Source organism: Canis lupus, chromosome 2 (assembly GCF_048164855.1).
Source record: "Canis lupus baileyi chromosome 2, mCanLup2.hap1, whole genome shotgun sequence".
In the NCBI taxonomy this organism is placed as follows: Eukaryota; Metazoa; Chordata; class Mammalia; order Carnivora; family Canidae; genus Canis; species Canis lupus.
Genome location: NC_132839.1, coordinates 62887151 through 62902231, shown reverse-complemented (window position 1 = coordinate 62902231; position 15081 = coordinate 62887151). Strand labels below are relative to the sequence as shown.

The 15081-nt window shown below is 44.0% G+C and overlaps 1 protein-coding gene across 12 annotated transcripts in view; it reads left to right on the top strand.

Moving 5' to 3' along the window:
* Positions 1-15081, top strand: part of ADD1 (adducin 1) — an 86729-nt gene that overhangs the window by 54785 nt on the left and 16863 nt on the right. For all 12 annotated transcript variants that reach the window (XM_072803774.1, XM_072803773.1, XM_072803772.1 and 9 more), the window contains exons 4-9: positions 1525-1676; positions 7246-7326; positions 7551-7700; positions 9649-9792; positions 9896-9994; positions 10664-10840. In XM_072803774.1, the coding sequence (XP_072659875.1) occupies positions 1525-1676; positions 7246-7326; positions 7551-7700; positions 9649-9792; positions 9896-9994; positions 10664-10840 (803 nt within the window). The remainder of the gene's footprint in view (positions 1-1524; positions 1677-7245; positions 7327-7550; positions 7701-9648; positions 9793-9895; positions 9995-10663; positions 10841-15081) is intronic.

Here is a 15081-nt window from a genome sequence, read left to right as displayed (position 1 = left end):
AAGAGTTTGTATAGAATTGGTATTTCTTATATGTGTGGTAGAATTTACAGTGATGTCATCTGGGCCTGGAGTTTTGTTTTTTGTGTTTTTTTTTAAAGATTTTATTTATTTATTTTAGAGAGGGAGGTCCTATGGGGGGAAAGTGGAGGGGAAAGGAGGGGGAAAGAATACTAAGTGGACTCTGCCCTAAGCACAGAGCCCCATGTGGGGCTCAATCCCACAACCCCGAGATCATAGCCTGAGCCAAAATCAAGACTGAGATGCTTAACCCACTGAGCCACCCCTTGGCCAGGAGTTTTCTTTATGGAAATGTTTTTAACTGTAAATTCAGCTTAATGGAAACAGGACTATTCAGTATGTCTGTTTCTTCTGGAGTGAGCTTTTTGTGTCTTTCTAGGATTTTGTCTATTTTGTGTAAGTTAGAATATTTGCTGATATAGTTGTTCTTATTATCCTTTTAATGTCTGTAGGTCTGTAGTGATGTCCCCTCTCCATTGCTTCATACTGGTAACTTCTACCTCTGCTGTGTTTTGTTGGAGTCTGCCTAGAGGTGTATTTTGTGTTTCATTTCCTTTTATTTCATTATTTTGTTTTTAATCTTTAAATGCATTTTCCTCTATTTTTCTTTCTTTTTTTTTTATAGATTTATTTATTTTTGAGAGAGAGAATGTGAGCAAGTGGGAGGGGGGCAGGCAGAGGGAGAGGGAAAAAGAATCATCCAGCAGACTGAGCATGGAGCCTGAACATGGGGGCTGTATCATATGACCTTGAGATGATGACCTGAGCCTAAACCAAGAGTCTGATGCTTGATAGAACCACCCAGGCACCCCACTTCTGTTACTTTCGTTTGATTGATACTTCTTTTTTTTCTTATTCTTTTTGGATTCAGTTTTCTTTCTTTTCTTTTTTCAGTTTCATAAGGTGGAACCTAGATCATTTTTCTAAAAACTCTTCTGATATCTAGTTTACTACTGTAAATTTCTTTCTGTGCATTGTTTTACTGCATCCCACAAATTTTGCTACTGTTTTTTTTTTTCATTTCTAACTTAATTGTGTTAAAGTTGGGGAACATGATCTTTATGAAATAGTCTCTGAAGCTTTCAAGACTTACTGCACAGCCTGTGTGGCTGTGGAAGTGGAAGATTAATAGCTCAGGATTATTTGTCTTATGTTTGTTTTTTTTAATTGCATATGACTTTATTATTTTTTTAAAAGATTTTATTTATTCATGAGAGACACATACAGAGAGAGAGAGAGAGAGAGAGAGAGAGAGAGAGGCAGAGACATAGGCAGAGGGAGAAGCAGGCTCCATGTGGGGAGCCTGATGTAGGACTCGATCCCGGGTCTCCAGGATCACGCCCTGGGCTGAATGCGGCGCTAAACCGCTGGACCACCAGGACTGCCCTATTTGTCTTATATTTGATAAGAAACAGTGTTTTTATTTTTTTTATTTATTTTTATTTTTTATTTTTTATTTATTTATGGAAATAGTAAGTGTTTGAGTTTGTTTCTCTTCTATTTCAGGTCTTGGTATGGTGACTCCTGTGAATGACCTAAGAGGATCTGACTCCATCGCTTATGACAAAGGCGAAAAATTATTGAGATGTAAGCTGGCAGCATTTTACCGACTGGCAGATCTCTTTGGATGGTCTCAGCTTATCTACAATCATATCACAGTAAGTATTAAATGGAGTAGTAATTGAGTGGTAAATGGAATATTACGAGTCTGGCACCATCTCTTCCCGATGAAAAGAAGCTGAAGTAAATCTTAGAACACCTTCTTTTTGATTGCTGACTGCAGAGTATATAATCTGAGAATTATGTAGTTTGAATTAAAAATTATGAGGGCAGTAAACTCCTTTCTAACCTAAAACTCCATTCTAACCTAATAAATGGTGTTTACCAAAGTAAAGTGGTCCTCTATTACCTGGGGGATCACTTTCTGTGGTTTCAGTGGAACATGCAGTCCACCAGTCCAGAAGCACGCGGTCCTCCTCCTGGTGTATTGTCAGAGGGTCAGGAGTAGCCTCATGCTGCATCACATGCTCACATCATTCCCCTCCTACATCTCCTCACATCATTACAAGAAGTTTGAGCATAGGACAGAGACATTTTGAGAGCGAGAGACCACATTCACACAGCTTTCATTGCAGTGTATTATTAGACTTATTCTGGTTTATTATTAGTTATTGTTATTAATCTCCTGTGCCTAATTTATAAATTAAACTTTACCACAGTTTCATATCCATGGGAGAGAACAATGTACTTAGGATTTGGTACTGTCTGCGGCTTCAGGCACCCACTGGGGGGGTCTTGGAATGTCTCTCCCAGGGATAAGGGGGAACTAGTGTATAAGCAGTTACCCAAAACCTTTTTATTCCTGGAAACCTAAGAATGAGGATTTTTTCTTTCCTATTCTGACCCAAGCTTTCGATTTCTCATAGTTTTTTTTCTTTACTCCAGTTCTAGCTATTTTTAACATTATTAGGACTTCTGTTTTTTTCTTGGAGTAAATATTTACTGGGTGTCTGCTGTAAATACTGATTCTATACCAAGCATTGTTCTAACTCTGGGATTCTATTTGTGAGGCAAATCCTGCCTTTGTGGCTCTTCCTTTCTTCATCCTAAGCCACTGGCCCATATCCACTCTCTGTTTGGTCCAGCTCAGTACATCCTGTCAGTAACACTCCCTGCCAGTTCTGTGCTATACCTTCTGGCACCTGAGCGCTGGAGCTTGCTGCAGAGAGCCTTCACAGAACTTGTTGGCTTCCTCCACAGACTACAGCCAGAGCTTCAAATGGACCTGCAGCACTACCTGGCACTGTAGGATGTCTCACTTAGAAGCTCACTGATATATCTCTGCTCTGTCGACTGTCTTCAAAACTCCTGACTCTTAGCAAATGAGCACAGTGTGTCACAGAGCAGATGGGAGCACTTCACTACCTACTTCCTGCCTATAGCCAAACTTTGTTTCCCAGTTGGAGTTTCACCCCCTGCTGCCTTTTTAGATTCCTAATGCATTGTCAGGTTTCTGTTTTCTTCTCTGCTCTTTTATAGAGATAATCTCTTTCTTTGACTTTGAAACTTGTTCCAGTCTCTGTTTCTTCATTTGATTTCTGTTATTGGAAATTTCAAATTATTAATCTAATGCCTACTTCTAGTAATACGTGTACCTCACATGGATGTCTAAAGAAGTTCGTCCGCCCAACACTCTTACCTCCCTTGAGGCAGCTGGTGTTAACGGCATTTAGATTGTTTTACCCTTTTCTCCATAGACAGCACACATGTAGGTGATTTTCCCATGCTGACTCAGAGTGGTGCCTGCATTGTAGACTGTGGGGAATGCTAAGCCTCTGAGGAGGAGGTTCAGAACCTATCTCTGTGGCTGGTGCACTGTGCTTCCAGGGCGTCATATGGGTCTTTGGCAAAGAGGCTGCGTTACCCTCCCCTCTCTCTTACCCACGTTGCTGTTAAAGTTTGCTTTTCGGCATGCAAACCTGGCCCTGACATATCTACACTGTTAGGTCTGTTGGAAGTTACCTCCACCCCAGCAGACCTACTTCATATCCTCCAAAGCAGTCACTGTCATCCATACTTTGCATCTGCTTATTTCCCATCCATCTCCACTCACAGGAGTATTGACTCTGTTGGTTTCTGTCATGTCCCCAAGACTAGGAGCTGTGCTGGGTGTATAATAGGCACACAACAAACCAAAATCTGGCCTCTAAGAATATCAAATGAGAACTCCATGGTGCCATTTGATACTTGGTTAAGGGGTCCACTTAGCCTACCAGAGTGCCATTTCTGATCTGGTGCCTGCGTGAAGACTGCTGGCATCTCTTACTGATTGTACTTGACAGAGTGCTCTATGTTCAGACTTAATGCCCCATGGTTGGCTAAAAATTAGTTCCATGAAAATGTTACATGTCTAATCAGCAATGTAATTCTTGGCTTTACTAACAGCTTCACATTCTTGGGGAGTTTAAGATGCTGTTGAAATAAGTTTAAATTGCTGAAATGGCTATTCCCACACATTGCCCCCGTTAGTTAAGATTTGGCAGAATTAAAACATTAGTCAGATGTTCCTTCTTCTGTAGATGATCTGTGTGACCTTTAATACTGAGTAAAAAAGATATTTAAGTACAAAAGTATTTCCTGTATCTTGTGAACTGGAGAATCTTTGAGGGAGAAATTTTTTTTGAACTATTTATGGCATTCATTTTTTGTTTTACAATCTAAGTGTTACTATATAAACTCTTACCAGAAAAGAAACACTAACAGTGTTTGTCCATGCAACTAAAATGTGCTCATAGCTCATCGTGCCCTTTCTTTGAAAGAGGGCCATGAGGATTTTCTGCTGAAGGAAGTTAAGGGTGTTAGTAGGTGTTAGAGGATTGGAGATGATTGTCTGAATTGGATTTCTGTCTTTATGATGGCGTCTGGTTTTGAGAAGCTTTGGGGTGTGTCAGAAGCCAGGGTGGCCCGGTTAGCACATGAGCTGGACTTTTCCTCATGATGGCACTTAGTGGATGCTGAGACCTTTCTATCTCTGAATGCCTCGTGGCAGTAGTGGAGCCTAGGTTCAGTCCCTGTGTGGACTCAGGGAGTGCTAAACCTCTGAGGAGGAGGTGTGGAGCCCACCTTTGTGAAGCACTGTGCTTCTGGGACGTGGTATGGATATTTGCCAGAGATGCCGTGTTTGGCGTGTTTGGTTTTCAGGGAATGACCTTAAAATCTGCGACATGAGTGCTCAGTCCTTGTGGACAGGCAAGGGGCGTCTGGTGTGTGGGAAGACATGCATTGAGGGTAGCACCAGCCTGTTGGAAACTCACTTGCAGAGATCCTTTGCTCTTGTTTCACTTCATACCTATATTTAGTACCTTTACCTTTATTTTTTAAATATTTATTTATTTTAGAGAGAGAGTATGCATGTGGAGGGAGGGGAGAGGCAGGGAAAGGCAGAAGAGGAAGAGAGAGAAAATTAAGCAGGCTGCACACTCTGCACAGAGCCTGATGTGGGTCTGTTCTCACAGGCCTGAGATCATGACCTGAGCAGAAATCACGAGTCAGATGCTTAACCAAATGAGCTATGCAGGTGCCTCAGCACTTTTTCCTTTTTTTTGCTTCAGACTCAGAAAATTATAGATTTTAAGCTTTTTCCATTAGAATATGTAGATTTGCTAGGCTCTTTTTTTTTTTTTAAGATTTATTTATTTTATTTGAGAGAGAGCGAGTGTGAGCTGGGGCAAAGGGAGAGGGAGAAGCAGACTCCATGCTGAGCAGGGAGCCCAATGTGGGGCTGCATCCCGGGACCCTGGGATTGTGACCTGAGTTGAAGGCAGATGCTTCACTGTTTGAGCCTCCCAGGTGCCTGTTAGTTTTGTTTTAGATAGTTAAAAAGATGCATGCTTTTTATTTTTTTGTTTTTTTTTTATTTTTTTATTTTTTTATGATAGTCACAGAGAGAGAGAGAGAGGCAGAGACACAGGCAGAGGGAGAAGCAGGCTCCATGCACTGGGAGCCCGACGTGGGATTCGATCCCGGGTCTCCAGGATCACGCTCTGGGCCAAAGGCAGGCGCCAAACCGCTGTGCCACCCAGGGATCCCATGCTTTTTAAAATACAAGAACAAACTTTAGAAATAAGCCTGACTAACTCACTGTTAATGGGAAAATATTTTCAGAAAGGGTAGAAACCACATGTGCATTTTTGAAACAAACTAAGAGCAGAGAATGGGGTTAAGTGAATGGATATCATGGAGGTGAATATATCATGGAGGTGAATTTAGAACAGGCTCATTCGTGATTTACTGCTGCTGCTCCTACTATCACTAATAATAGTCCTCCTGGGGAGATGCCATTTTCTCTTTATGGTGAGTGTGAGCTCTTATCATCCCCTCCTTACCCTGGGGGAAGGAGACCAGGAAGCCAGGGTCCCCAAAGCAGCATAGCCCCCTACTTGGCAGAGCTAGGATTTCACTAAGGTCTTACATGATTGTGGATCTGCGTCGTACTATGCCAAGCAAATCACATGGGTTTAGACGAAGGTGACATGAGAAGGTAGGATCATTTCAGGTATCTGAGAACTAATTTGTAGAAGTGGTGGATTGAGTTTGTTCTGTGTTGCATACTAGAAAGAATGATGAAAAACTCAGGAAGACAGATTTCTGCTCAGTGTGAGAGAGAATGTTTGATGACCAGGTCTCTAGCTTTATTTCCGTCTGTACCCCAGCCCCTGTGTTGGAGCTGGTGGTTCAGTGACTCTTTGCTGAATGAGGAAATGCGGAGGCAGAGAGGACGTGGTGAGCGTCCCATCACCACACCTGCCCAGCAGACCCCATATGTGCTTCTGTTTGGGTCATTACAGAAGTCACTACACCAGTTGGGAAGTTGGGCCAAACACTGTAAGTCCTTTTCCACGAACACTTCACTCTACCTGCCCTACCCCCATTGGGGTTCTTTGCCCAAGCAGTGAACACCTGCTAATATAATGTCTCCCAAAATCATCATAAAAACTACACTTCAGGGTGCCTGGGTAACTTGGTTGAGCAGCTGCCTTCAGCTCAGGTTATGATACCAAGGTCCTGGGATCCAGTCCTGAGTCGGGCTCCCTGCTGAGCCGGGAGCCTGCTTCTCCCTCTCCCCCTGCCCCTCCCCTTGCTTGTGTTCCCTCGCTCTCTCGCTCTTTCTCTTTCTGTCAAGTAAATAAAATAAAAAAACTAAACTGATTTTTGGAGGGCAGGACTCTTTTGTTCTATTGTGTTACTGGCATCTAGCACTTAGTACCTGCATCTAGCAGGTACATAGTATGTGCCATGTCTGTACTGAATGAATTGTGGACAGGAAGTGATTGAGGAAGGAGCCAACTGGTTGTGAGCACAATGATGTGGTGTGGTAGAGACTTTTTGAAATCAACCAGGCAATAAGGAGGGACTCCCTGTTTGTCGTTGTGATCGTTCACTATCCTGCAGGTTTTGGTTTCATGTGATACTGTGTTGGTAGCCACCAAGTATTTTATTTATAAAGTCCGTTGTCATGAATGTGACCAGTGTGCACTTTCTGTACCTGAGAAGTTACTACCTGCAATGGTAGAAAGTTTCCAGTACCTCTGGATTCTGTGACAGGCACTGTTACTTACGTGCTTTCCTCTGTAGTTCACTGAATGTGCACAGTAGAGTTTGTGGATGGAAAGAGATGCAAATAATTTCAATTGGCTTTTTTAGCTGAGTCAGTAATTTTTCTTACAGACCAGAGTGAGCTCCGAGCAGGAACATTTCCTCATTGTTCCCTTTGGACTTCTCTATAGTGAAGTGACTGCATCCAGTTTGGTAAGAATATCCTTTTCCTCTTGGGCATCATGTGTGTTTAGGCCATAGTCGATAATTAAACACCTTTCAATCCCAGAAAGAAAAATAAGTTTATGTTTTGTGTGATAAATTCAGAAAAAAGCTTTAGAATTTGTTATAAACACTTAAAACTTTGGTTTAAATAATTTCTTAGAAAGGTAATTTGAAATCCTCGACATTTAAATTTTTTATTTGCGTATTTTCAGGTTAAAATCAATTTACAAGGAGATGTAGTAGATCGTGGAAGTACTAACCTAGGAGTAAATCAAGCTGGCTTCGTGTTACACTCTGCCATTTATGCTGCGCGACCAGATGTGAAGTGTGTTGTGCATATTCATATACCAGCAGGAGCTGCGGTGAGTGTGCTGCTCTGGTAGCAACTCCGATTTTAAAATTATTTAGTGGAAGGCACTTCACATTTCCTTATAATTGTGCTCTCTTGAGGCAATATGTCAATAAGCCAATTTTGTTGGAGTAAAGTATTTTTTTTTTTAACTAAGTTTGACTTTCTTAAAAGAATTTTTTTGGGGACGCCTGGGTAGCTCAGTGGTTGAGCATCTGCCTTCAGATGAGGGCATGATCCTGGGGTCCCGGGATCGAATCCCACATCAGGTTCCTTGCGGGAAGCCTGCTTCTCCCTCTACCTAGGTCTTTGCCTCTCTGTGTCTTTCATGAATAAATAACATCTTAAAAATTTTTTTCTTTTCTTTTAAGGGGTCCATACGCTATCTAGTTTTTGGAAAACCTGTGTGAGTCTGAAAGTGTCCACTAGACTTAATAGAAAATCAGCATGCTGAGGGTGAGGTCAGACTTCAGGGTATAGAAGACTGCTGGGATCTGCAGAGAGACTGCACAGACACCTCGTCTGGGAAGAGGGTAGGACAGGAGGAAGAGAGGGGCTCAGGCAGACTGCGGGGTGAGGGTGCTGTGGGCTCAGGGAAGGCCTGGGGGATGCAGGAAACCTAAGCCTGCTGATGGACTGTGGGGAAGAGCCAGGTATGGGAGGGAGAGATTGAGGCGTAGAGGCCCTTAGATGTCTGCATAGAGCCAGCAGACGCCCAGGCTGGGTCAAGATAGGAAGGAAGGGGCTGTTGCAAGGAGAAGGCACAACCCTTATACATAGCTGTTAGGAGATCTGGCCTCCAAGCCTGGAGCCCAGAGCCTGCCTCAGCCTGGTCACAAAGCCCAGGCCCTTCTGGTGCCAGCAGCCCACACCTCCCAGCATGAAAACGCGATTCCGGTTGTTGGTACAGTCATGTGACAGGGAACCATGACGACTATACCACACATGACCTTGTGGATTCAGTAATGGTGAATTTTAATCTATCTTGATGTTTTAATGTCATATATATTGGGTTATTTTAATGAATGTTAGATCTATCTGGCTTTTTTTTTTTTAATTTTGAACATGTGGTTCTAAATGTCCACATGAGTTTTATTTTATTAGCTCCATCATTTTCTGAATTTTTTTTCTAAAAAAAAAAAAGCATGTTCTTTCAACCACAAAAAAAGTCCACGCATTTTAACGAACCAGTAGAGGTACCTTTGAGAATATGGTTGCAAACAGCTTACCATGTAATTTGTTTTAAAACATACCAAATCACTTCACTTGGAAAGTTCTTTTCCCAGGAGGGCTGATGCCATGAAAGGGATTAAATGTGGCGTCTTTTTTGAGTCTTTTAGTTGCACCTTTGTGTGCAGTTGGTCCCCTTTGAGTGCTGTTGAAATCTTTGGAGCCTGTTAGTCTAGGTAGAAAACCTTCAAAATTAACATGTTTTAAGTTCAGTTTGGGAAAGTTAAGGAAACTTAAGGGTTATATGAACACTTAGATTGTTTTATTTCAGTAGAGGAAGCATGATTATTGTAAACTTCAGAAATTGGCGTTTATCTACATTTCAGGTTTCAATTTCACCTGCATCCTTAGAGGAAAAGTGCATCAGAACCTTACAGCATTTCTAAAACCTCTCTTTGCAGGGTCATGACTCACTCAAAGGGAACTGTAGGGCCTGGCTTGTCTTGGCGTGAAGCCTGAGCTCATACAGGGTCATGATCAGTGTGGGAGAAGTCCAGAAAGCTGTGGAGTTTCTTCTGAGGCTCTCCCAGGGTAGCAAGCAATGCCTTTGACTTTTAAGTGTTAGTTAGCCCCCCAAGTAAGGTTCATCCTAAGTTTATAGTTTTATTTATTTCTGAGAAGAGAACGGAATGAAATATGTTCCCTTTCATTTCTTTGAGGAAAGCATTTGCTACATCATCAGTGTGTGGCTGTCACTTTGCCTTCATTCATGGTGACTGCTTGTTCTCTAGGTCTCTGCGATGAAATGCGGCCTCTTGCCAATCTCCCCAGAGGCACTTTCCCTTGGAGAAGTGGCTTACCATGATTATCATGGGATTCTGGTTGATGAGGAGGAAAAAGTATTAATTCAGAAAAATTTGGGGCCTAAAAGCAAGGTCAGTAGGCATCTAATCTGGTGCTTAATTTGTAGAGGAAAGAAAAAAGTCAAAGTAGCAGTCTTCTTGTGTAGCTCCCTCGAGCTTTCGTATTTCCTGGCAGGTTCTTATTCTCCGGAATCACGGGCTGGTGTCTGTCGGAGAGAGCGTTGAGGAGGCCTTCTACTACATCCATAACCTGGTGGTCGCATGTGAGATCCAGGTAGGCGGCAGCCTCCCTCTGCAGCCTGTGGCTTCTCTGAGTGTTTGCAGGGTTCTTGTTGATTTTTGATACTTGTTTTGTAGGAATGAGTCTTTGCTAACCTCTTTGTCCGAGATGAGCCTAGTGGATTTGAATATTGACCAGAGCAAATGCCCTTTCACTGATTTAAGTTATCAAATGATTACTGGACTTTTTGTTTTTAGTTTTGTATTATTCAAATACATGAGTCACCACCATTTATGGAGTACTAGTGTGTGCCAGCCCTGGTATCAGGTGCTTTATTTACGTGTGCCCCCCCATGACACTGTTCGTGGAAAAGCAGGTACAGAGAAGGAGAGACTTACCCACTGTCCTGTGGTGGTGGGTGACACCGAGCCAGCTCTGCTCAACCCCAAGTGTGTACTCCCTGATGGTAACTTGACATACATCTGAGCAGTCCTGCAAGTCCTCAGGCTCCTTCCAAGCATGAGCGTGTAGTATTTTTGTTTTCTAAAGAACTTTCAAAAGTGACCTTGTATATGGATAGCCTGTTGCTGTCCATCCTGCATTTTTCATTCTTACACTCTTAGAAATTTGGTTTCTGTTTGAGTAATCTCTTGTAGTCAGCTGATCTGATTGTCTTGCCCTCAGTAAGGAACTCAAACTATACTGTTTGCTTGTTTTGAAAAGGTTCGAACTCTGGCCAGTGCAGGAGGGCCAGACAACTTAGTTCTCCTGGATCCTGGCAAGTACAAAGCCAAATCCCGTTCCCCGGGGTCCCCGGCAGGGGAGGGCACCGGCTCACCTCCCAAGTGGCAGATTGGCGAGCAGGAGTTTGAAGCCCTCATGCGGATGCTCGATAATCTGGTAAGAATGTTGCTACCACATGATGGTAAAGCTTTTGTTCTGAAAGCAGCAGTGTTGGTGTTTTTATAGCAAGTAAAATTGCTGTCTTCATGCAGTATCTGAATGCTTTCACCCTCAAAAATCATACAGAAGCACCAGGGTAATTGAACTCCGAAGCTAAGTCACTGTAAAATATAAAGAGGAGGGTTTCTTGTGTTCCTGTGTGGTTCAAAAGGAATCTCCTTTGGATGAGGTGGGGGCAAGAGCACAGAGCTTGCTCTGCTCTGAAGTGGACTACTGGGTAACTGGCTCCTGGAGCAGCAGTCAGCTCAGTACCCATCTTCCCACAAACAAGCCATGGGATGGGGGTGGGGAAGCTAGCCACGTTTTGCTTTTTAACAGCAAGTTCTAGCCACGTGTGGCCTGACTACTGTGTTCCACAGACATTTGCTGCTGATTTACTGTGTGGGAGACCCTTTTCCCATGGTGCAGTGACCCGGAGCCCAGCACAACACAGAAACTGGGCCTGGTGTTACAGCATAATTGGGATGTTTGGGTGGTACCCAGCAGGGTGCAGTCTGTGCCAGAGGGTTCAGTGAGCAGTCTCCTCCTTTGGCAGGGATCGGGGGAAACTATGTGGGTGGCACTTGGAAATGACCTCAAAGAGTAGGTAAAATTGTGGTAGGCTGAGTTGGCAGAAGGAAGATGTCTGCGCAATGAAGATGCCACAGTGGGGATGGGGGTGGGGTGGGGATTTGCTTTCCAGGGTGGCCACGTCTCTGGTGTGAGCAGGTTCTTTGCATATTCAGAACAAGGTATTGTAGGACAAACGATAAAGGGCCCTATTGCCTGCTGCAATGTCACACTGTTTTGATGGAGTTCAGAGAGTCCATCATCTTGCCATGTGACATTAGGCAATGGAGACAGGAGGACCTGTCCCAGGATTGTGGGACTGAGAAGCTGTAGGAAGGGCTGAAGTCGGGGATCCCTGGGTGGCTCAGTGGTTTAGCACCACCGTCAGCCCAGGGAGTGCCACATTGGGCTCCCTCCATGGAGCCTGCTTCTCCCTCTGCCTCTGTCTCTGCCTCTCTCTCTGTGTGTCTCTCATGAATAAATAACTATTAAAAAAAAAAAAAAAAGGAAGGGCTGAAGTCCCCATGTGTGTCTGTGGCTGTGCTGGGAACTGTAGATGGCAGCACAGGACCACTGGTACACAGTCTAGCCTAAACTGAGGAAGTCCTGACTATTAGACCAGGTCATAGATGGGAGGGGTGGCTTCAGAAGGCAGGGAGTTTAACTTTCTAGAAGATTGTGGAACCAAAAGAATTCAAGGATCTGATTCAGGATGTGCTAAGTGTCTTCAGGGGCTGGATTTGGTTAGTCAGGGAGGAGTGAACAGAGAAAGCAGAATCTTCCATAACTTCTGAATTCATTAGACCAGTAAAGATGGGTTGCATTGGGGCACCTGGGTGGCTCAGCGGTTGAATATCTGCCTTTGGCTCAGGTTGTGATCCTGGGGTTCTGGAATCGAGTCCCACATTAGACTCCCCATGGGGAGACTGCTTCTCCCTCCGCCTTTGTCTCTGCCTCTCTCTTTATGTCTCTTGGGAATAAATAAATCTTAAAAAAAAAAAATAGATGGGTTGCATTAACTGACCATCTACTGTTGAGCCTAAAGCCATTAACAGGACACGAGGAATGCATGACTTCATCAGGAAGAGGGATACACAATTCCAGATGCAGCCAAGTATCTGGGATGTGGGTTCTAACAGAGCATAGTGAGGGCCTCAGAGGCAGAGATGGGGCGCACAGGCCAGGACTGCTTGTGGGAAGCAGGTGGAGGAAGGAAGCTCCCTAAGAAGGTGGAAGAAGCAGCTGGAGTTGGGTGGGGGGAGTGGCCCAGATATCAGCATTGGGTGGCAGGTTCCCTCAAGGGGCCTGGTGAAGCAAGGAGCGCGGGGCAGCGGCTTCTCCTTCTGGCAGGTACTCTGATGGTTCACTGCTCTGTGACCTAAACATTAGGTAGGGAAGAGAGAGGACTAAGAATCAAGAACACCAGCCCCCACATTTTCTAGAAGGTGGAGAGAAATCAGAATTAGGCAGTAATTCTAATTTGCCTAGAGGGAGAGAAAGAATGAAAGATGAATAGTGAAGTGCTCATTACAGTGGTGTTGTGTTCAGCGTCCCTACTACACACTGTCATTGCTGTCATTTTTGATATGAGAAGGCTATGTAGTGTATAAAAAATAATAATTAGGATTATAGTCCAGTTTTTTAAAGATTTTATTTATTCGACAGAGAGTAGTGAGCCCCACTGAGCAGGGGCCTGACATGGGCCTCCATCTTAGGACCCTGAGATTGTGACCTGAGCCAAAGGCAGAAGCTTAACCGGCTGAGCCCTCCAGGCACCCCTATAGTCCATGTTTTAACGTAGCATTCTGATTAACCATGTATGTTATGCACATAGTTGAGCAGGGTAGATAATAGTTGAAGATTCTCTCTCTCTCTCTGTGTGTGACTATCATAAATAAATAAAAATTAAAAAAAAAAAGATTTTAAAAATCTTCACACACAGAGAGAAAGAGGCAGAGACACAGGCAGAGGGAGAAGCAGGCTCCATGAAGGGAGCCCAATGCGGGACTCGATCAATTCTGAGTCTCCAGGATCACGCCCTGGGCTGAAGATGGCGCTAAACCGCTGAGCCACCTGGGCTGCCCATGTAAGAAGTATTTTAACATAGAATTAGAAGTGCTAAATTGCTTCCCTACAATATCAAGATGTAATTCCAGCTTTTCAAAGAAGGAATGAATCTGTATGTTCGACTCTTAAGCCAAGCCCTACAACAAGTCTGATGGCCAAGGATCACCTCTAATTTCGGCTTCACAGCATTTAAAGGAGAATAACAATAATAATAACAACTCTACCCTCTCAGGATAAAATTTTGTGAGGTTCTGGTGGTTTATCCTGAAGTCATGGAGACTACTCAAGAGTCTTGGCTCCCTAAGCAAGAGGAAACTTGAATTAACAAGAACTGTATTTTTCTGAAGATAGCCTTTCTACAGTGTTCTTCTCTTTCCTCAACAGAGTATGTTCTCAATGGGAAGACTGTAGTGTAGACATTTACCTATCTTCCTGAGGACAGTGGTGGAGAAAACAGCCACCCATGATCACATTTAGGGATTATTAGCACCCTTTTTTTTAATGTAGCAAAGAAGTGATTGGTAATGAAAATGGCTTCCCAAAGAAGAGGAGCACTCAAAGGGGAGGGGGCAAATTTTTGAATTGGGAGAAATGTGAATGATTCCAGAGCACTGCAGAATGCAGGGCACAGGCTATGGCCCCTCTTGTATGACTAGCCCCTAATTCTCCTGTCATTCATTGTTCATTCATTGCTGTGAATGACTTGGTCCAGACATGCAGCTGTGGGTCAGGAGCCAGCTGAGCCACCTTCTTGGCTTAGGGTCTCAAAAGGAATCCTGTAGTCGGGGTGTCGGCCCAGACGGGACTGTCATCAGAAGGCTGGAGGGGGCAGAACCCGGACTCCCCAGGATTGTGAGAGGGATTCCTTTCCTTAATAGCTGTGAGAGTCCTGGCACCTTGGTTCTTTGAACCAGTGATGGACAGAGAGAGCCTCTCAAGATGGGTGCTACACTCTTGGGGTGCCTGATGGCACAGTTGGTTAAACGCCCGACTCATGGTTTCAGCTTGGGTCATGATCTCAGGGTCATGGGATGGAGCTCCATCTGCGCTCCATCGCAGAGTCTGCTTGAGATTCTCTCTGCCTCTCACACTTGTGTGCTCTTACACTCTCTCTCTGAAATATATCTTAAAAAAAAAAAAAAAAAAGTGCTACACTCTTAAGTAATACATCCTTTGCCACCTTTGCCAAATTTCTCTGGTTAGAAGCAAAGTCATCCTGCCCACAGTGTAGGAGGGGAGAGGGCCTTAACAGCAGGTGGGGACCATGGAGGCCACCATAAAGTCTTTATGCCACACCCACTGGATGCTAAGTAAGTACTGGAAGGGAGGGATGTGTAAGATGTCAGAGGGGATCCCTGGGTGGCTTAGCGGTTTAGTGCGTGATCCTGGAGTCCCGGGATCGAGTCCTACGTCAGGCTCCCTGCATGGAGCCTGCTTCTCCCTCTGCCTGTGTCTCTGCCTCTCTCTCTCTCTCTCTCTCTCATGGATAGATAAATAAAATCTTAAAAAAAAAAAAGTCATCCTTTCCTCAGAGAGATGGTCTATGGGAGCTAGCACACAGG